Genomic DNA, 24,730 nt, shown 5'->3' on the forward strand with positions numbered 1-24,730 from the left:
CACATTTTATTAATTTTATACGAGGTATGTCAAAAAATACGAGTTGCACTCAAGGGTAAAGTACCTTTATTTATCACAATATTGAAAATTGTTATTACAAAAAGTTGTTTAGAATTAAAAACAATGTTTCAATATGAAATTACGTTCTTTTATTTGAACTATTGTGAAATATAAAGGTACATACTATACTCATGAGCGAAATTCATATTTTTTGACACACCTCGTATAAAATTAAAAAATGTTGATATATCATGGTTGTATCTTAGTTTTTAGACCATGCAGAGCTTTTTATGAAGAATAACTTTTTTTCGTAAAATGAATAATAAAAGAGTTAAGTATCAAAATTTTGTAATAAATAAGAACGGTGTTGGATCTTCATAAATTTGAGAAAAATTTGTAAAATATTTTTTTGTTCAATTACAAGCATGTAATTGCATATTTGATTTTAGTTTTTAATTCCAAACAACTTTCCCTAATAAGAATTTTCGATATTCAGAGAAATAAAGGTACTTTACCCTTGAACGAAATTCATATTTTTTGACATACCTCGTATAATATTGATAAAATTTGATATCTAATGATTGAATCTTAGGGTTTAGAGCATGCATAACTTTTTATGAAGAATAACTTTTTTTCGTAAAATTTATAATAAAAAAGTTTCCCATATGTTTCCAACTTAAGTAGACACGCTGTTTATCATACTAGGGACGTCATCCACCTAGGCGTGATGACGTAATCGATGATTTTTTAAAAAATAATAGGGGTCGTGTGCTAGCTTATTTTAAAGGTTATCCAATTCATTAATATAAACACTAACATAATTATTTATACAGGGTGTCCAAAAAATATTTTTTTAAATAAATTAATCTACACAAACAGAAGAATGTATGTAATTTATTTAATTCAAAATACATTTTAGTGCTCTCAGATTAAAAAAAAAAATGTTTATTTCACCAATAAACATTGCTTGTCCCATAAGTTAAATGTTTAAATTGCCGAGAGACAGGTGGGTGACAGTTTGAACATTGAATTTAAGTGAAAAGCAATGTTTATTTCTCAAATAAACATTGTCACAACAGTGTCACAACATTTGCTTATACATTTGACGCACTGTCCGCCAACGTGTTAATTTTTTAAATAAAAAAAACTATTTTGATACAAAATGGTTAAATTGTCTTGTTTTTTACAATGAAACTTTACATATTGTAGCTAATTATATGAACTATACCTTCGTATAGTTCACTAAACGGAACTATAATTTCACTTTTTACGTTAATTGTTTGCGTTATGCTTCATAAATAAACAATAAAGTTTCAAATTTTTTGCCGATTTCGACTATTTTTCATGTTTGTACATCATGTTTTATACATATATTTTAATTAACACGACGATATATTTTAATGTTTGAAAAGTGTAAGACTAAAAATTAAAAAAATAAAGAAATATAAAAAAAATTAAGGAACGCTTTTCTTTAGTTATGAGTGAATAAAATTAAAAATATTAAAAAAAATCAACTAAAAAGCAAAAAATAAAAAAAAATTCAAATTCGAAGGATTATTCGAAAAAAACTATTAGACAGATTAAATACAAAAATATCACACATTCGTCAAAAAATTTAAAAAGTCTAACACAGCGGTTCTCAATCTGTGGTACATGTACCACTGGTGGTAAATATAATTATTTAGGGTGATACATAAAACGCAAAATCAGCACCACTATTGTAGTTAATTAGATCATCTAGCTAGATAGGTATTTCTGTTAGTTGGTAGCAAAAATATTAAAAAGTATTTAGTGGTACATGACTCAAAAATATTGAACCGCTGGTCTAACACATTCGTTAAAGAAGAGCGTGGGGTGAAAACCATTTATTCGATAAAGACGCACTCCACGATTTTCTTTAACGAATGTGTTAGATTTTTTCACTGTTTTTTACGAATGTGTGAGGTTTTTGTATATTTAATCCGTCTAACAGTTTTTTTTTCGAATAATCCTTCGAGATAGATTTTTTTTTTATTTTTTGCTTTTTATTTGATTTTTTTTATAATATTTTTAATTTTATTCACTCGTAACTAAAGAAAAGCGTTTCTTAAAAATTGCTTTTCATATTTTTTATTTTCTTTTTATAAAATATCTTACCTCATCGCTATATTCGTCAAATGGATCCAAATTCTTTCTAAGCGTTCCCGAAAACAGAACTGGTTCTTGAGGTATTATAGAAATCTTTGACCTGAGCGACCTTAGACTGATCTTTTTAGTATCAACTCCATCAATTAAAATACTTCCGTCAATATGAGCCAATCGGAACAGTGCTTGGATTAGAGACGATTTCCCCGCTCCAGTTCTTCCCACGATACCAATTTTCTCCCTGGGTTGTATAACAAAGTTTAATCCTTTGAGTACTGCTGGATCTTCTGGGGCGTATTTTAAAGACATATTGTTGAATTCAACCCTTCCCTCTCGGGGCCATGTTTTAGCAGGTTCACTAGAATGGCTGTCTTCCTCTTGTACCAAATCTGCGTACTCCTGTACTCTTTCGACTGACGTCATTTGGTTTTCGAACTCACTCCATTGACGCATGCCATATTGTAATATTCCAGTTATGGCCATAGCTTGAGTTAGGGCCAAACCCATGTTTCCTCCATATTGTTCTAAAATTCACATTACAGTAAATTAATACAAGCTGAATTTTACAAAAGAAGTTGAGGTGTCTTAACATATTATTAAAAAAATAAATGAATTCAGTTTTATTACAATATGTAAAAGGTATTGTTACTCTTCTTCTTAATAAATTTATATAACTCCAACAATATTACAATCACTTTTACAACTCTTACACAATCATCAATGGCTTTGCAACTCTTCATGAATATTTGCCACGTTTAACCGAAAAACTGCCTTCCATGTTTATCGGCGCTGTGCCTCTATTTCCTATTGTCTCACTCATTGTGATGTAAGTATAGTATTGTATTATTATTAATTGTATACCTACTTTCATGGAAAATAAACGTTATTATTATTATATTATTATTATTATTATTATTATATTTTCTCCTGCCTGGGGTAATTGCAGGGTGGATCAAGTATCTCTGCAGTTACCACAGCCAGTCCCAAGCCCGGATAAAATGTGGAGGGTTGATTGGCAAGGTTAGCAACCTACCAATCGGAAAAACAAATACTGCTCAAAGAAACAATGTGAAGCCTCGGAACCGGATTGATCATATGAAGACGACCATGGCGAGAAATAAGGACAAAAGAAAAACATTGATGAGAATTATCACAGGGAACATCAGATCACTTAACACTAGAGATCAAGAAATCACCCAAGTATTAAAAGAGAAATAAATATATATATATATATATATATATATATGCGCTCTACAGGAAACAAAAAAGAAACGAAAAGGACAATCAAGATTAGACGAATATATACTAATCTACAGTGGAGTAGCAAAAGAAAACAGGGCCAAAGGAGGTGTAGTATTACTAATATATCAAAAATACCAAAATCACATCAAAGAGTGTCAATATATATCGGAAAGAAATGTCAGCAAAAATTAGAATGAAAAAGGAAGACCTGAACATCATCGGAGTATACGGTCCAGAAAATAACAAGCCTCCAACAAGGGAAATCTTTTATGACGAATTAACGAATTACAACAAATAGTAGATCAAGTTAGAGGGAAAATGATAATACTGGGGGATTTTAACGCTCGAATAGGTAACCAAGTAATACCCGGAGTTAAGCAAAAACACAATGAAAATGTTATAAACGAAAATGGAGAACGGATGATAAACTTCTGCACGAATAACGAACTTAGAATAAACAACACATTTTTTGACCACAAAGACCAACACAAATACCTATATATTCAATAACACCCGTGGACAAAGATCTATGATAGATTATGTTGTAACCAACAGAGATATACATCCATCAAAAATAATCGACGTAAGATGCCTCAACCCAGCAGATGTAGGTAGCGACCATAGTCTAGTATTATCTAAAATAGGAATAATTATGAAATATTTCACACCCAAGAGGGCAGCACCAACACAAACAAAAATCAAAGTCGAAGGACTACATACGGAATCCACGGAAAACTTATACAGGAAAATAATATCAGAGAAGATTGCTGAGAATGAAATATTAGAAAACGATATATCGATGAAAGCTGGAAAAAACTCAAAGATGACATAATCAACGCTGCAACAGAATCGCTTGGAGAGAGAAAACTAACCAATACTCACATATTAAAAAAACCACTTGGTTTAGAGAGGAAATTAAGATAAAATGTGAAGAAAAGAAAAAAGTCTTTTTACAATACAGAGCAAAACAAACACAACAGACATACAACAACTACAAACGAATCAGAAACTACACGAATACTTTAGTGAGACAAATGAAAAGGGAGCACTGGCAGAGTTTCTCAAAACAGATGCAACACGACTTATACGGAACACAAAAAGAAGTATGGAGAATGATCAGAGGGCAAAGAAAGGAGATGAACGAATTAATAAAAGCGAAACACATTCAGAAGGAAATATGGGCAGACTACTTCCGATCTCTATTTGCTAAAGGCGACGATAATGAACCACCAACACCTGAAGTTACGACAAACGAAGAAATAAACATCGAGGAGGGAGAGGTAAAGGAAGCATTAAGAAAATTAAAAAATAGAAAATCTCCAAAAGAGGACAGAATATCGAACGAACTCCTAAAGTCCGGAGGACAAGATTTAACTCAACAACTATTAAAACTAATACAAAAAATAATAGCACAAAACAGAATACCACAAAAATGGAGATCAAGCATCCTTATACCTCTCTCTCTTCAAAAAAGGAGACAAATCGGACCCGGAGAATTACAGAGGAATTAACTTATTAAACACAACATTAAAATTAACAACCAAAGTGATAACAAACAAATTGAATGAAATTATAACATTAGCAGAAGAACAACAAGGTTTTAGGTCGGGAAGGTCATGCACTGACGCTATATTTATAATGAGGCAAGTTCAAAAGAAATCGTTGGAATACAACAAACCGGCATATTTATGTTTCGTGGACCTTAAGAAAGCATTTGACAGGGTCACATTAAAGGACGTTATTCATTTGTTTTACTGGAGAGAGGTACCTCTAGGAATAATTAAAACGATCGAAAACATCTACCAGAACAACACAATAAAAGTAAAAGTGGAAGATGAACTAACTGACCCAATTGAAGCCGGCAATGGGATAAGACAGGGGAATTCCTTGAGTCCTTTATTGTTCAACCTGATCATGGACGAAATAATATAAAAAAAAGTAAGAACTAAAAAGGATACCAAATGGGAGAAAAACAACTTAAAATAATCTGCTATGCGGACGATGCAATACTAATCTCTCAAAGTGAAGATGATTTACAACGTATGCTGCACCAATTCAACATAATCGCCAGAAAATTAAACATGTTAATTTCCTCAAAAAAGACAAAATGCATGGTTATACCAGTGCCGGATTAACCAATAGGCAAAGTAGGCAGTTGCCTAGGGGCCTCAGCCCCAGCGGGACCTCGCAGGCCCAAAATGAGAAAATAATAATTGGATTTAAATAAATATTATAAATCATATTTTGTTAAAAAATTCAAATATCGCGCAATACCATAAAAGTGATGGTGGACGTATAAAACTACATTACAATGCATACTTTTGTTCACATAGAAAGCCTATGTTGTGAGAACAAATCGCCAATGAATGCCTTTGATAGAAGGAACAGTACTGCTTATCAGTCTGCACGGATTATTAGAAAAGTAACGCTGTCAGTAAATCATTGCAGAGAGAAGATATTGAATTTGAAACTGTAGTTCAGCTTCTAAAATGACTTTTGGAGCTCTTAAATTTCCAAAGAGATAATTTTGCTTACTACGAGCAGAAGGTCTGCGATCTACAATACTCTGAATATATCGACGAGAGTAAACAAACGCGTGCAAGAAAACTACATTTTGACGATGCTAATTCCAATGAAGTTTTCTACAGAGTGGAGAAACGTTAAAGGTTGAAACGAATCTATCAATTTTGGATAAGCTAATTATTGAGCTGAGTCGTCAGTTGACAGCGTACCCGTTAGTCACTCAGTATCTGGTGTTTTGTGTTTTTTTCCAAAACTGAGTGATACTCAAATAAAGGAGTGTGGTGCAAAACTATAAATGAAAATTATACTGATGCTATTAAACCTGAAATTTAAGATGAACTATAATGCAGTTCAAATATTTTATAGTCCATCTTCAAGACTTGTAGCGAAAACAATATATTCCTGCTTCATAGCCTTTTGGGTTATTTATAAGAACAAATTCGAATCGAAGTTTCGAAACTTGTGAAACTTGTCAGTAGCTTGTAACATTTATCTTACGCTAATGATTATATATGCAACAGGCGAACGGTAATTTTCAAAAATGAAAATTATTAAAAACTGTCACCGTTCGACAGTGGCACAAAATAGACTAGCATTTCCCTCGATTATGGCTATTGAAAATATTGTACTCGAAAATTTGGAAGTTACAGATATTCTAAGTACATAGTTTTGTTTCTATAAAACTCAGAAAAGTTGCTTTATCATAATTATCAGGCTTTGAAAACTCAAACTAGATTTAATTCATAATTATTTATTATTACAATATTATGTAATAAGAATGGTAATAAGTAATACTCAACGAGCATGTAATGATGGGTATTACTCACGATGATGAAGTTTGCGACACGAGCTGAAGGCGAGTGTCGTTATTCATCAGAGTGAGTAATAGCCATTACATGTGAGTAGAATACTATACTTTTTCTACGACCTTTTTTTTCATTATTAGAAAAAGTATTATACTTTAAAAGGAATCGTTCGTTTATTGATAACTACTTATAACAAAAAAAATTTGAATTGCAAAATTTAAGCAAAGTTATATAAATAAACAGTTTCTTGACGAATTTTATTTCTTCAACCAATACGTTTTACAAAATGAAACCAAGAATTTAAGTTTAAATCTATAAAATATCCACTAATATATCAAAGGAATACCGCTCGGAGATGGAGGGGTTGTCCGAGGTTTTGGAGGGAAAAGACAAAAGTTTCTTAAGAGGCCTTCTAGCTTGGGTTGCCTAGGGGCCTCAAGATTCTTAATCCGGGACTGGTTATAACAGCAGATCCAATAAGATGTAAATTGGAGCTGGAAGGTCAGATAATAGAACAAGTGACGGAGTTTAAATACCTAGACATCACACTATCTAGCTACGGAAGGCTCGAAACAGAAGTGGAAGATCAAGTGAATAGAGCAAACAGAGCCTGAATGACACAATATGGAGAAATAAAAATATCGGAAAAGAAATGAAAGGCAGAATTTACAAAACAGTCATCAGACCAATAATGACATACGCGGCAGAAACACGACCCGACACAGAGAGGACCAAAAAAATTGCTCGAAACAGCGGAGATGAAAAAAAGGTGGATAACATTAATAACTGGGTAAGAAACAGGAGAATAGAATGGAATGACCACATAAGCCGAATGACAACAAATAGGGTAGTCAGGATAGCAAGAGACGATTCCCCAATAGGAAGACGATCAGTGGGAAGACCACGAAAACGATAGAACGACAACTTACTAGAGGCACATTGAAAAAACAGACAGAGTCATGTCTATACAAAAAGAAGAAGAAGAAGAAGACATTTTCTCCAGATCTTCTCAGACTGCATCTTTCCATCTTTTTCTAGGCCCTCCTACAGATGTTTTTCCATCTGGCCTTTCCCAAAACACATTGTTTGTAAGGCGATTGCCGTTATTACGTATCACATGCCCTGCCCATCTCAGTCTATTGACCTTTATATATCGGACTATATTTTCCTTTCCGCTAACTATTAACTTCAAATAAAACTGTTCTAGAAACTGTCAACACCATATGTTTAAAATACATTTTTTGACGTTCAAGACTTCACTCGACATTTCTGGATCTTCGATAACATCTGGAATATTCTCGAATTGGATAATTCTTCTTTTTCGTCAAAGAACTTTTTCTTGTAAGATCATCTTACGGAACTGTCGTAACACTCCTCAGTGTTACATTAGTGTCTGTTTGTACCAAAAAATCTTAAGCTCCAGCTTAGCCCAGCTCAGGAGAGCATCCGGACCTCAGCATGGTTTTTAAAAATGGTGTGGAGTGGAAAGAGAAACGTAAGCAACAAGAGAAAGAAAATGAAGAGAAGGTAAGAAGAGAAAGAGGAAAAGCATAGACAAGAAGAGGAAGGTGAGAAGGAAAGGCGTAGACAAGTTAAGGTAGAAATCATAAATAGTCTATCCCAAATTAATGAAAATTTTCAGTTAGAGGAAAGTCACAGCTTCTTCTTCAAGTGCCGTCTTCCAATCGGAGGTTGGATATCATCATCACTATCTTTACTCTATCTACCGCTGCCCGGAAGAGTTCTATGGAACTGCGTTTAGACTAGTCCCTTAAATTCTTCAACCAGGACACTCTCCTTCTTCCTATAATCCTTTTTCCTCTTAACTTTCCCTGTATTATCAGTTTTAGCAGTTCATGTCGCTATCCCTTCATCACGTGAAAGATATCGTAACTTTTTCGTTGTCAGATATCGTAACTGAAAGATATCGTTCCCAGATATCGTAACTTTTTTATTTTTATTCCGTTTATTATTTCGTATTCTTTGCCAATTTCTCGCAATTCTTTCGTGTTAGTTTTCTTCTTTGTCCGTGCTATTCTAAACATCCTCCTGTAATACCACATTTCAAAGGACTGTAGCTTAATTATGTGTTCTGGCTTTAATGTCCAGTCACATAGAATACCTTAAGTCACATAATTTATCGTAAGTCCCATAAAATAGATAAATTACAAGAAAAACAAAACGATTTAAAACTGAGCAACAGTATGATCCGCTAGATTGTCAAGTTCCTTGCGATATTCCCATAGTAGTTTAGATGCAATCTTTGGATTGGCTAGAGCTTTCAAGGCCTCTTAACTGTGTGTGTAAATATTTCCATTTGCATAATGCAGGATTGTATTGACAGGATGTTGGATAAACGAGACACTAAATCTGGATGTAGAAATTAAAACTCGTATAGAAATTGCAAGAGGGGCATTTATTTATGAAACTTAGATCTATTCTGAGCAACTCCCAGCTGAATTTACAACTAAGAATCAAGTTCTTAAAATGTTATGTGTATCCTGTATTACTGTATGGATGTAAAACCTGGGTCATGAAGGTTAACATGATGAACAAATTAGAAGCCTTCGAGATGTTGTCATATCGTAGAATGCTCAGAATATCTTGGGTTCAACGCATTTCAAACAGAGAAGTCTTAAACAGAGTAGGTCAAGGAGAAGGTGACTTAATCAAGATGATAAAAAAGAGTAAACTTGAATATCTCGGGCATATAATGAGAGGTAGCAGATACAGGATGCTGCAGTTAATACTCAACGGAAAAATCGACGGAAAAACAGGAATTGGTGGGAAGAAATATTCATGGCTCCGAAACCTTCGTCAATGGACTGGCTTATCAGCAGATCAATTGTTACATGCCGCACACGATCGAGAACGATATCGGCAAATTGTCATGGAAGCTACCCAAGCCTAAAATTTGGGCAAGGTACTTGAAAAAGAAGAAGGATTGTATGGATCTCTGTCTAGAATACAGATGTGCACTTTACCACCAATGGAGCTGAACTCCACCTTGAAACGTTTCCAGATGTTATATACATATATGGTGGCCATGTGGTCTGTTTTTGATCCTCAGTTAAATTCATAATGTTGCAATGTCCCCATCTCGCTTCTCCCATTATTACATAACATATCATATTGCATATTATAGTAAAAGGAGGAAGGTGTAATAGGATTTTCGGACATCTTGGATATTAAAGCACCCTATGTAAAGCATAGCTGAATGTGGCTGAATTTTTATGTTTGTGCGTCACAGTGTTGCCATGCTGTTTTCTATATATTTCTTTCATAATTTCAATTAATGTTAAATGTACCTCCAAGAATAATAGAATAATAACGTTTACTTCTCCGTCATTATACTAGGTAAAATGACAAATTAGGTGTCAAATGAAAGCTTATAATCCAAGGATAGTACTAAATGTGAGAAATTAGACCTAGATTGTCTGTCCCTCAAAAAATAAGCGTTATATTGGGGATTTCTAATGTTGACAGTAAAAGTTGCACTATTTTTTTTTCTATAAAACATTTTGATCTAAAACTTACCAGAAAACTTCTTTGTACTCTTTACTTTAAAATAAATGTGATTGAGAAGCTAAATTTTAAACTTCGTCACACAACTTGCGATTAAACTTTGCAATGCACAAATCCGCACCTTTTTCTTTGAAAAATTCATAACCTTTATCATGATAAGAATAAAAACTTGAGGCAGATACCTTTATCTTCAGAAATGTTACAGCTATATAGTGTAAAAATTTTAGAAAAAAATATTAAAATGGAACAGAGTTGTAGCGAGGTAAACGCAAAAAAACGTGATATCTTTTTTTTTATTTTTAGGTTAAAATTGCGATTTTGACAATGTTCCATGTTCCCCCACATAAAATTCAAAATAAACTTCATTTTCGTTTTCACCACCCTCGAAAATATAAAGTATGAATAAAATTAGCCATTCATCCCTCTGTGGTCAATATCTCGAAAACTAAGTGCTTTTTTGAGGGTGTCACGCTCGTGTATAATATCACAAAAATTGTAACGTGATAATATGAAACAATAGAGGATACGGCAACGATGTCACAAGTGATGGTCGGATCGAACGCCAAAATCTACACAGACATATTAGAGTGCTTTAATATCCAAGATGTCCGGATTTTCTTTGCTACAATTTGAGTGCTTGTCATAGTATCCATTACGCTGATGCAATCAAGTATTTAAAACTTGCTTAGCATCAACATTGCACTTCTTTGCTGAATCTTTGGTCACTAGTACGTTCTTTAAAGGTAAAATATTTCAAAACCTCTAAATTTTAAAGAACCGATTGGATTGACATGAAGGCATACACATAGCTAACAAGTCAAAGAAAAAAAGTGATATTGTGCCAATGTGTGCTTTTGCCCTAGGGGTGAGTTTCACCCCCTTTTGGAGGTGAAAAATAGATGTTCGAAATAAGTCCGGAAATAGATAAAATGACTAATTCTAAGCAACTTTTGTTTTATAAAGTTTTTTCAGCAAGTTAATACTTTTCGATTTATTTGCGAGTGATATGTTAATTTTTTTACAAAATAACCACGTTTTCAACGGTTTTTCGCAAATAACTCAAAAAGTAAGTATTTGGTCGAAAAAAAAATTATTATTAAAAATATAGGACGTAAAAAAGTGAAAAACATGGTGTATAAATTAGGTCACTACACCTAGTAGAAGCAGAGTTATAGCTAATGAAAAATAGGTTCATATTCGTCAAATTCCAAATCGAATATTTTAATGTGCCATAACCAAAAAACGAAGCAATTATTTGGGGGAAACTCATTTTTTAACTTTTTAAAGTGTTTAAAAAATCCTTATTTTTGTTTTTTTTTTTTAATTTTAGTATCAAAAGTAAACAAGCTACTCTCAAAATAAAGTTGGTCCCATTTTTTTGGTAAGAAATCGGGAAAATCACCCCCTAATTAGCATTTCAAATGAACTTAATTGTTACCACTTCACAAGTTTTTTACTCGCGTATGTATTGATCATATGATATGTAAGTTTCATCGGTTCAAAGTGCTTATTTTTGAAAGAGCTGTAGTTAAAAGGGCTTGAACGACTCACTTATCACGAGTGTATACAAATTTAGAAACACCGAAACTTAACCAATTTTTGTCTTACAGAAAAACAAAACAATACAAAATATTCAGAGAAATAAAGCCGACTTTTTTTATTGTTTAAGATTTTTGGTATCTCTAACAATTTTTAAGTTATTTTGAAAAAAAGATTTTTTTCTAAAATTAAATTTTTTTCAAAAATAAGCACTTTGAATCGATGAAACTTACAGATCATATTATAAACACAACATAAGTAAAGTATTGTGAAGCGGTAACGATTAATTTCATTTAAGTTGCTAATTGGGATATTGGGATATTCCTGATATTTTTTTGCCAAAACAAAAGTGACCAACGTTATTTTGAGCGTAACTTGCCTTACATTTGATGCTTGAAATTTTTTTTATAAAAACAGAAATAAAGCTTTTTTTAAACACTTTAAAAAAGTTGAAATGTTTTTTCCCCAAGAATGCTTCATTATTTGAATATTTCACATTGAATTATTCTATTTGGAATTTTTCGAATATGAACCTATTTTTCATTAGCTATAACTCTGCTTTTGCTAGGTATAGAGACCTAATATACACCGTTTTTTCACTTTTGTATAGGCTTTTTTTTTGCTAAGAATATTTTTTTCGACAAAATGCTTGCGTTTTGAGTTATTTGCGAAAAACCGTCTAAAAACGTGATTATATTGTTCAAAAATGAACATATTCACTTGCAAATAACTCGAAAAGTATTGATTTGGTGAAAAAACTCTATAGAACAAAAGTTGCTTAAAATTGGTCAGTTTATCCATTTCGGAACTTATCTTGGACATATATTTTTTCACTCCCGAGATGGGGTAAATCTCACCCCCATCGGCACCATATTATCACTTTTTTTCTTTGACATGTTAGCTATGCGTACGCCAAATTTCATGTCAATCCAAGCGGTTCTTTAAAATTTACAGCAAAAACCGTGAAAGAATGTACTACACAACTACACCGACCGTACCAAAGATGCATATGTTATTGTGTGTTTAACCACTATCGAACCGTTATCGGAGAGGCCTAAAAATCAATATTTCAAAGACAAAGTGGATGGCAGTTGGAAAGATAAATGTAGATCAAGGCGTGTTTTCTCTTGATGGAGAGGAGATAGAACGGGTAAACCATTTTAAATACCTTGGCAGTTGGTTAAATGTAAATTGCGATTGTAATGAAGAGATAATAACCAGGATTGAAATATCATGTAAGGCTTTTATGACCTGGAAACCAGTTTTATGTAACCGAAGCCTGTCGATGAAAATTCGCAAGAAGGTCCTAAAATGTTGTGGTCTATATTATTGTATGGTTGTGAAGTTAAGAATTAATGTACCGATACATTGATTCAATCTACCGATCCATTGATTCAATGTATCGATACATTGATTCACTGTACCGATACATTGATTCTTAACTAGAAAGTACATAGAATTAACGTACTAATTCATAAAAATTAATGTTTTTGAGCATTAGTTAATGTATCTACTTACATTAGACCAATGATACTGATCTTTGGACGAAAATTAATGCTCCCCGTTTTTGAATCAATGTTTTTTTCATTATAAGTATTTACGTACTTTTTTGGTTCAGTGTACAGTTCAAATATTTCCAATTATTAATGAAACACCCTGTATAGTGGCTACTAAAAATATACTTACCCCCTTCAATAAATATTAGCGACGCTAGGACCAACGTAAAGTATATCAGACAAAAAAAGTCCAGCCAATATCCAAAAGTCCTGGCGCAGGAGAAATAGAGGAAGTATGCAGCACTGTTTAAATTTTGGTAGTTGTCGAATTCGTTTTTGAGTATTTCTTGAGCTCTAAATGCTCTGATGGTTGTTAGTCCTTGTAGAGATTGAGAGAGATGCGTAAATACTGGACTTCTAGCTAAAATTACAACATTTTTAGATACATTGTATGTTGTACATACATTTTTGAATGAAACGTATTATACAGGGGTTAAAATTATATGTACAGAATCAAAAAATGCTAGACTAATAACAATAGAGACAAAAACACACACGAGGAAATGTTAATAGTTTGTTGGTTGTAGAAGATCATAATCTAAAGTCCTCCTCTATCTTTGTGTTACACGACTGGCTTGTAAACAAAAAACTACCTACTAGCGAGTACCAGAAAATTATTTACCTATATTTAATTTATTCCGTATCAAACTTTTTTTCTTAACCTTTTCGATTAATTCCAGAAAATACTCGGTTAACTGTATATTGTATAAATACAGACGATTTTAAATGAGTTTTTCAGTGTGTTTTAAAATCCTCGTCGCGTTTTTGAATGTATGGTTTCGCGGTTTATTTTTGACTTATAAAATTACTTGTGAGTAGATAATTTTATATGTTTATGTTGGTTCCATGACATTTCGTAACGAGACAGTTCGTAACCGGACAACTGGTAACGGACAATTCGTAACAGCGACAGTTCGTAACGGCGACACTTCGTAACGGCGACAGTTCGTAACTATACAAATTCGTAACGGACAATTCGTAACGTCTAAATTAAATTATTCTGTTTATTTTTGTTAACGTGGAAACTAAAAATGTTATTTCAATTATAAATGAAATTATATTTATCAATTTAACGAATCAGTATCAGGATAAACATTTTAAGGCATTTCATATTTCGTGTTTCAGAATATAATAAAAGTATTTAAACCAAGTATTAAAGTATTAAAAGCCATTCCTCGTATCAACTAATATAACTGTTGATTGAATCCCCCACGACAATAACCAATCACAAGGTTTATTATAATAACAGGTAATTAATTATAATCTTTCCTTTACAAAATATTTACTAGAAAATTGGGAATGTTTAAAGACGGTTGTTGGCTTAAATATTTCACGAATTACTTTATTATTCCTTTGTCTAGGTATATGCAAATTTAAGGAACAATAAGAGGGATAAACTTTTAAAAATATTGTTAAAAGTTTGTATGTATTTAAATATTTGTTTGTGTTTAAAGACTTTTAATATATTCTGAAACACGAAACATAATAGTTATTTATGATATAAGTGTTAAAAGTACACGTTTAAGGCACGCATGTGAAAGTTTCTTCACATTCTCGCAATTCACATGAGTGCCTTAAAAATGTACTTTATCTACTCTATGTCATATTATGTGTAAGTTTTTAGTTTGTAAAAACTGTCAATATAGATAGCAGTGCGTGAAGTATTTAAAGTCTGCGTGAAACAATGTATTTTAAATGGGATTTACTTTTTCGCACACCTTTAATGGGTTTTTTGGCACACTTTCATATAATCAAATATCCTTAACTTTTACAGTTTGTGGTTTGAAAGTAGTTAGGATTTTTAAATGTCAAAGTTCTAAAAATTGTAGAATAGAAATGAATTCCAGTGACGAAGGGTTACAGTTTTTTTATTTGTTCATCATAGATAAAATATTGTATGAAACTGTGCGTGAAGTACTTTTTGCGAACTGACGCGATGTATAGCATTCGCTCCGTTGTCGCTCGTGCTCTAAAAATCGCGTGCTTTCGCAAAAAGCATACTTCACGAACTGTTTCATAAATAACTATTTTAACACGTATATCATACAATATTTTTTCTACAAACGTCTTATATATCAACAATTATAATTTATTCATTCTCAATTACAGGACAATATCTACAAAGACTTTTACTTGAACTTGACTGACATTCCATTTTTATATTTTTCTTGACATTACATCAAAACTGCCTATACTGTCAATACGTAAATCATAACAACTATAGAATAACATCTTACTTTTATTGTTCTATATTTTAACAAATTTTAATGGTATTTTCTACAAACGTGTTAAAAATGCAATAATACAGTTTAAATTCAATTTTAAAAAATCTTTTAAACCACCTTTTTCAAATTGCGCAAGTTGTACTATTAATATTAATGTTAATAAATGAAATATAAATATTTTGACGTTTCACAATTTGACAATTCACTTTTAACTGCAGTGCCTTAAAAATTTTAAAGTACTAGTGCCTTAAAGTAGCATTTTTAACGCTCCTATGGAGTGCTAAAAATTGCATTTTTAACACGGTTGCAGAAAAATAGTTATTTTCCTAACAAGTGCAGAAAGTCATACTTTTCCGCACGCGACTGCAGTTTGCCGAACGACGCGAAGCGGGAGTTCGGCAAGCAGTCGAGTGCGGAAAAGAGACTTTCTGCAAGCGTTAGGAATAAAATTTTTTCTGAGTCTTTAAAAAATGACCAAATCTTAATCAATTAATTTAATTAATATGAAAATTTTTTGCTCAATTAGAAATCCAATGAAATCAATTAATTTGTGGTCATCTGATTGAATACAACCAATAAAACCAACATTATACTGAAAACAGATCCCATGGGCTGTTTTCACTCAATCATGTAGCTATGGATACCTACATTTCGTTTCATTTCGATTTTGACATTTCGAATATTCAATATTTGAAAATGTCACGATTTGGTTGTAATACTGATGAGAATATTAATGAAATTATCGAATCAAATATACCAAAGAATACTGCTTACAGTAAAAAATTTGTATGGAAAGCGTTTATGGACTTTTGCAATGATAGAAAATATGAATTAGATGGAAATCGGACGGTGGAAGAATTATTTAATTATTAAAGAACATCATAATAAAATTATTAACAGCATGCGTAGTGGAAATACATCTTCATCAGTTATAGAAACTAACATGTCTGGATCTTCATTAAATTTTTCTAATTGTTCCTTTGTTAATTGCACATTTAAATAAATTGTTTCAAATTATTTTTAAAAATATCCAAAAAATTTTCTCCGTAGTTATAATTATTGTACGCTCCTTGTAGTATCAGTAGTACTGTATAAGATTCTTATTCTTCCTTGGTAAGGCACTTGAAAACGTAGCCTGAAATAGAACGACGCCAACACCGAATTGACGTGCGATCTCTCTCTGTTTACGCGAGACGATTTTGAAAGGGCGGATAGGCACAGAGTCTTATAGCCGGATCTACAAAATTTTATCAGTTGCTTCTCTTGTGTCTTGTGAAACTGTTTTAAATAATTGTTTTTTTATTTTGGCTGTTATTAGTAGGTTAAGTATTGAATAAAACTAGGTAGGACAATTTAAATTTGTTTATGAAAAACTGAATAATAAACAGGTAAATTTGAGATCGGTCTATTGAAGGTCATTTTAATTTTATATTAATTTAGTAATAATTCACTAACGACAAATAAATCTGTGAATAGTTATTTGTCAGTCGTCCATTATATTTTTATTGTGTTTCAATACAATTTGGATAATTTAAAGTTAAACTGACGAATTGTGTTATTAGATTATATAGATAATTAAAAATTTAAAGCGAGGTTAATTGTTAACTTATCAATTTATTCGAAGAGTAAATTATTATTTGATACATAAATAAAATAAGTAATATTTGACGTTGTTGAAACGTAGGTGTGTTAGTTTTATTGGTGGAAAAACTTTATTCATCGAATATGAATATTTTAAACGATGTAATATGCAGTTTAATCGAGACGCCTTTTTCAAGGCGCCAAAATCAAGAAAGATCAGAAATTATTTCAATGGGCCGGCCTTTACCAAATTCAACAATTTTATCCACAGATAAGACAAAAGACAATCGACCATTTTCGAGATCGTTTAAAACAATATGGTATGAAAATCATAAATGGCTAAGCGGAAGTTATTTTAAAAATTCACTTTTCTGTTGGCCTTGTCTGTTGCTCTCAAATTTGAAGCAAAATGTTTGGGTGAGTCAGGGATATTCAGATTTGAAAAATTTATCAGCTAGTGTAAAAAAACGTGAATGTTCGAAAGAACATTTAAACAATTGCTTAGGTTTAAAACGGTTAGAAAAAAATAAACAAACTATTGACAGTGCTTTAGCTGGACAAATTTCTCTGTCTAATAAGATATATAATGAAAAAGTTGAAAAAGATTGAAGAAGTTGAAGAAATTGATGTTACAATTCTGTTAGTAAAACAAGAACTTGCATTTCGCGGTCGTGATGAGAGCCATAATTCTTCAAACATGGGTAATTTTTAAGAAATTTTTAATTTAGTAGTTAAACGCGATCAGGAAATCCAGGATCATGTTAAAAAATAGAAGGGGTGTTCACGGGTTTGTCAAAAACAATACAAAATGATTTAATAGATTGCCTTGCCGATTACGTAAAAAATGAAATTTCAACAGAAATTAATGAAAGTCAATTTTTTTCTATACTAGCGGACGATACTACTGATATAACCGAAAAATCACAGTGTACTTTAACAATCCGTTTTGTTAACAAAGCTGGTCAGGTAACGGAAAGATTTTTAGGGTTTTTTGATGTTAGCGAGAATAGATCTGCAGACGCTCTATATAGTTTAATTTCAAACGTGCTTGAGCCATATGATTACAAAAAAAAATTATTTGCTCAATTTTACGATGGTGCAAGTGTAATGGCTGGCTCTTTAAACGGATTACAATCAAAAATTAAAGTAGATGCTCCAAAAGCAATTTTTACACATTGTTGCGCTCATAGATTACATTTAGTATTGCAAGACGGCTCAAAATGTATTACAAATTGTAGGATATTTTTGTCGCCTACCCCAAGTATATGTGTAGCCTATCCGCATACTGAGGTCACGAGCCGCCACTGCAAGATACATGGATTTATAATTGATTTTTTAAATATTGGGGGCTTTTTCAATAGTTCAAGCTTTGGTTGTCACAATCAGCTGTTCTTTCTCTATACATCAGCTATCTTTCTTTGATTTAAACGGATTCAAAGTATTACGTTATGTTGATTTAGTTTCTTGTTCCGTGAGTGTGCACGTTTTCAAGCCATCAACCCAAGCGGTAAATTCAGTTTACCTACTGTTACTTTTCTAATAATTTTTTTTATAAAAACCAATTAAAGTGAATTATGGTTATGTTATTTAAGTTTAATTATTCACAAGTTTTAGGCACTAATACTTTCTGGTTTATTTATAATATACTTTTATAAAATGTATCTTTGGGCAGCATATGTGGGAAGGGGGGCCGCGGAAACAGTTTTAAATATGATTTTTGCTTAATTGGGTCCAAAAACAATAGACTGCTAAAAGGAAATCATCATGGGTTGAGGATTTCTTCTCTTGGGAAAAAGAGGGTTGTAGCAGCTTAACTTTTTAATTTGTTAGTTCTTAAACCTCCGTTAGTCGCTAGGATAAACGGAGCATCAAGAGTCGCTACGGTGTCAGAGACCGACAATTTAAAAAAAATAGGTATTGCTATAAAATTCATACAAATATTTTATATTGTGTATAGGAATTGTCAAAAATTTAAAAAAAATGGTGTATATATCACGTATCTATACTATAGTAGAAGCAGATTTATAGCTAGTGAAAAATAGGTTCATATTCGTTAAATTCCAAATGGAATACTTTAACGTGAAATAACCAAAATGAAGCACATTTCGGGGACAATTCATTACAACTTGTTTAAAGTGTTTAAAAAAAGCTTCATTTTTGTTTTATTAAAAAAAATTGTAGCATCAAAAGTAAACAAGTTACGCTCAAAATAAAGTTAGTACCTTTTTTTTGGTAAAAAAATCGGGAAAATCACCCCCTAATTAATATCTCAAATGAACTAAATCGTTACGACTTCACAAGTTTCTTGACTCGTATATGTATTGTTTATATGATCTGTAAGCTTCATCGGTTCAAAGTCCTTATTTTTAAAAGGGCTGTAGTTAAAAGGGGTTGAGCGAGCCACTGATCACGAATGTATGCAAATTTAGAAACACCAAATCTTAATCAATTTTTGTCTAATAGAAAAACAAAAAATATATGATATTCAGAAAAGTAATGCTAACTTTTTTTGTTTTTCGAGATTTTTGGTATCTCTAACAATTTTTAAGTTATTTTGAAAAAAAGCATATTTTTCAAAATTAAAATTTTTAAAAATTTTACTTTAAAACCAAATTTTTTCAAAAATAAGCACATTAAATAATTTGTGGAGCGGTAATGATTAATTTCAGTTAAGTTGCTAATTAGGGGGTGGTCTTCCCGATTTTTTTTTGCCAAAATAAAAGGGACCAACTTTATTTTCAGCGTAACTTGCTTAAATTTAATGCTAGAAACTTTTTATAAAAACAGAAATAAAGATTTTTTAAACACTTTAAACAAGTTATAATGGGTTTTCCCCAAAAAGTGCTTAATTTTTTGGATATTTTACGTCGAAATGTTCCATTTGAAATTTTTTGAATATGAATCTATTGTTCATTGGCTATAACTCTGGTTATACGAGGTCCAGAGACCTAACGCGTACACTATTTTTTTTACTTTTTTACAGGCTATATTTTCGCTAAGAATGTTTTTTTCGGCAAAATACTTACTTTTTGAGTTATTTGCGAAAAACCGTCTAAAAATGTGGTTATTTTGTTGAAAAATGAACATATTCACTCGCAAATAACTCGAAAAGTGTTGACTTGGCGAAAAAGCTCTATAGAACGAAAGTTACTTAAAATTAGTCAGTTTACCCATTTCCGGACTTATTTTGGACATATATTTTTTCACCCCCAATAGAGAGTGAAAGTCACCCCCAGGGCAAAAGCACACATCGGCACAATATCACTTTTTTTCTTTGACATGTAAGCTACGCGTATGTAAAATTTCATGTCAATCCAAGCGGTTCTTTAAAATTTAGAGCAAAAACCGTGAAAGAATCCACTATACCGATGAAATGCAATAATAAGATGCTAAATCTTTACCTGAACTGCAAGTTATGCCAATAAAGTAATAACCACACCGTTAGTCGCTACGGAGTCTTGCACCGAAAATAGCTATAAAACTACCACAACTGTACCCAAGTAGGTAAGAATGTATACTAACACGAGGTTAGTTGATAGGAAGAGGTACAGAAAGTGGCGGTAGAAAAAACCAGTTATTTTGTAAATCCCGAATGAATAATTCTGTCGTCGGTGTGTGACACCGATAACGACTAACGGAGGGTTAAGATTGATTACTTGCAATTATTTATTTAAATTTTGCAATAGATTGTTTTTATTTCACTTATCTTTTTAAATTTATATTGACGATTTATGTAATTTTAGTAAATTGAATTTGTTATTGTTTTGTTTTTTGGACCTGTTTTAAAGGGATCGGTACATATTTTCCGCTCCATTGCTATTTAAATGGGATTCATTTTTTTCGAACCCTGAGAAAAATAATCAATATTTTTGAAAAATTTAAACGCAGAATGAAAGACTACGTTCTTATTGAGGGCCGAAAGTCCCTAAAAATGTCTGTAATATTTATTTTAATAAGTTACAGGGGTGAAAAACTAAGAGAAAATGTAAAATGTAGTGTGATTTTAAATTTCAAATATCTCATTCAAAAGAAACTTTTTATTTATTCTAAGGGGCTTTCGGCCCTCGATAATAATTTAGTCTTTCATTCTGCGTTTAAATTTTTTTTAAAATTATTTATTAGCTTTTTCAAGATTTGAAAAAAATGACACAATGTCAGTGCTGATATTTTCCAAATCGAACATTCGCTATCTTTGTCATACAACGTACTGAGTCAAATAGAATATGATGATAAGACAGTGACAATTTTAAATATTTGACATGGCATCGGGAATATTTTGAGTTGTTGATTAAATAATATTGATAATGTATTTGATAAATAATTGATTTAAGATGTGAACTTAATAAAAAGTTAATTGTGTGTTATTTATGGACGATCCAAGCAGAAAATTGACCAGGATATATTCTGTGATCCAAGTATATTTTTGTTAACGATGTCCAAAATTATAAGCGTTCCTTAGTAACAATATATTATTAAAAAATCACTTTATCCCTTTTCCTTTTTTCTCGATTGCATATTAGTTTTTGTTGTACATTATATAAATTATTACAATCACTGAATACATAATTAGTGAAAAAATTATCATATTTATTAACTGAATTACTAATTTGCAATTATACAAGTAACAGTTATCCAAGAACATTCAAAAGCCATCTCTTTAAAGTTAATGATGACATTGTCAAGTAGTAGTGTTTACATATCCATACCAGTGAGAATTTTACTACACGTAATTTTCCGTGTAAAGACAGAAAAAGTAGGGATAGCCGTAAAATATTTGCGAATTATGTACCGATGGCCTTAAGCTTTGTCTATGAAATTGTACAATTTCTAACGACAATAAAGCATATTTTTATTGTACCTGATACTTACTAACTGATTCCACTCTCTTCACATTTCTACTTGTACTAACGTAAACCTTTCGTAGAAAATAAAACAATATTGCAGTTAATATTGTAGGAATGAGGATCCAAACTGTCAGTGTTCCTATAACGAAACTATTTGCAATTGCCATCAGACCAATCTGAAAGAAGAAATAATATATCAATAAATAGAATTCGACGGTTTCGTTTTGATTCAATTCGAGTCCCTTGCCATCCTCTGACACATGCTTCTAGGTTTACCCGTCTTCAAAGAGACTTTGCAAGAAGACTGAATATAATCAAAACGCATATTGTACCAACGTATGCGTTTAGCGACCCCTAACGAGAGAAGATGAAGTGAGTGTCGATAGCGATTAAAATAAAGCCTTGGGCTTTATTAAATAAAGCCATATTTAAAAATAATTAAAATAAAGTCAAGCCATTGGGAGATGCTAGGAATCTATTTCACTAATGCATCTGCACTTGGTTGTTATTTTGTTACAATTTATATGTATAATGATAATATAATAAATGAATATGATCAACATTACGGAATTGGAGAACTACAGACAGATAAGCCTTCTTTGTCACTTAAAACAAGCTATTTACCAAAATAGTATGATACAATTGATCCAAAAGATGGCATAACCCAGACATCCAAAGTGAAGGTTATCCTCCAACACCAAATTGTTCTATATGGTCCACATAATGTTCAGAAAAAAGTCACACCATTTTGAGCGTCTGGTTTGGGAGGGGGGGGGGAGGGGGAGAAATTGGTAAATTCGTAGTTTTTTACGTTTTCGTCAATATTTCTAAAACTTTGCGCTTTACCATGAACAACCTTCTATACAAAAATGTTCTACATTAAATTTGAAATAAAAAGGCCCTATGCATAATCCTTTTAAAATGAACGGTTCCAAAGTTACGGAGATAGTATAGTATAATTGGTCCAAATAAAGGCTTAACCCAGACATCAAAAGTAAAAGTTTTCCTTTTACAGCAAATTGTTCTATATGGTCCACATATTGTTCAGTAAAAAGTTACACCATTTTGAGCGTCCGGTTTGGGGGGGAGAATCGGGAGAATCGGGAGAAGTCGGTAAATTAGTAGCTTTTTCACGTTTTTCGTCGATATTTCTAAAACTATGCTTTAACGTAAATAATGTTCTATACAAAAATGTTCTACATAAAATTTAAAACAAAAAAGATCCTATACATAATTATTATAAAATCAACGGTTCCAGAGTTACGGAGGGTGAAAAGTGGAGGTTCTCGATACTTCTTATATTTTTTTGGTCAATTGATGATGATTTTGGGTGGTGAGGTTGACGTTTCTTCAAGGACTTATAACTAACATACAATCGGCCACTGAAATAGCAAATCCTGTTAAAGAAAATTTCTTTCATTAGTAATAATATTATAAATTGCAAAAGAAATATAAAAAGTAGCGAAACCTCCACTTTTCACTCTCCGTAACTCTGGACCCGCTGAGTTTATAGCAGTTATGTATAGGATATTTTTTGTATAAAATTGTGTTGAACATTTTTGGATACAATATTGTTTACGCTAATGCATAGTTTTAGAAATATTGACGAAAAACTTAAAAAAACAACTAATTTACCGACTTCTCCCCCATCTCCCTCACAAACCGGACGCTCAAAATGCTGTAACTTTTTACTCAACAATATATGTGGACCATATAGAACAATTTGGTGTTGGAGGAAAAAGTTATGTCACACTAAAATAATTGCCAAACGTCTCGAATATAAATTTGACCTTTATTAAACAAGAGAACAGGAGGTCTTTAGGAAAAATTACGGCACAAATGATCATCTCCAAGCAATAAAACTCCTGCTAGAAAAGTATGTGTAATACAACAGACCACTAGTCTTGATATTTATTGATTTTTATAAGGCATTTGATTCAGTAAAAATAAACATCAATAATAGCAGCAGTTGAACAATATAGAGTGAATTATAGATACACAAGCCTAATAAAATACGTACAACAACAACGTGTACAACAACTGTGAAACTTCACGACACGATAGGTAAAATTAAAGTGAACAAACTAGTTCGACAGAGGGACACCATTTTGTCTAAACTCTTTACAGCCGTCCTTAAATATGCAATGAAATCATTATCCTGGGATCATAGAGTCAATAATATTGATTGCGAAAGATAAGATTGACGTACCTTATATTCGCAGATGACATCGTTTTGATCACGGATAACATCGGCGAGGCAATGCATATGCTTGAAGAAATGGCACATGAAAAAAGACAAGTTTTCAATCTAATAGCACATAAAATAATACCAAAAATATTACTCTACATCCCACCAGTTTGAAAACAATGGGGAGCTTCTATGGTTACACCTACGAGGCTTCTAAAATTTGCAAGCCATAACGGATGCTGAGACTAAAGAAGATGAGGGAATTTTACAATTTATAATTCACGTCCCATCTGCTCAGCGCGGTAAAGTTCCAACGAGAATGGCTCCCTTCGTACTCCAATCAGAGTAAACATGTAAATAAAAAATGAATAACCATTTTCAATTTCGTTGCAACACGAAACTACAGCAGCATCATATTCTAGTTCAATCAGAGAGTGCAGCAAGCACCTCTACCGGTTTCGAAACTTATTAGTCTCTCATCAGGAGGCACATGCTGCTCTCTCTGACCCAACCAGGACAAACCCCGGCAAAATTGCAGGGATGCCCTAGCGGCAACTGCTAGCAAAAGACTAAGTTT

General features: G+C 32.1%; 1 protein-coding gene across 1 annotated transcript in view; it reads right to left on the minus strand.

The window, feature by feature from the left end:
- Positions 1–24,730, minus strand: part of LOC114330913 (ATP-binding cassette sub-family C member 4-like) — a 113,654-nt gene that overhangs the window by 3,379 nt on the left and 85,545 nt on the right. The window contains exons 9-11 of the mRNA XM_028280351.2: positions 21,991–22,141; positions 13,446–13,676; positions 2,137–2,648 (exon numbers count right to left, since the gene is read on the minus strand). Of these exons, the coding sequence (XP_028136152.2) occupies positions 2,137–2,648; positions 13,446–13,676; positions 21,991–22,141 (894 nt within the window). The remainder of the gene's footprint in view (positions 1–2,136; positions 2,649–13,445; positions 13,677–21,990; positions 22,142–24,730) is intronic.

Source organism: Diabrotica virgifera, chromosome 9 (genome assembly GCF_917563875.1).
Source record: "Diabrotica virgifera virgifera chromosome 9, PGI_DIABVI_V3a".
Classification (NCBI taxonomy): domain Eukaryota; kingdom Metazoa; phylum Arthropoda; class Insecta; order Coleoptera; family Chrysomelidae; genus Diabrotica; species Diabrotica virgifera.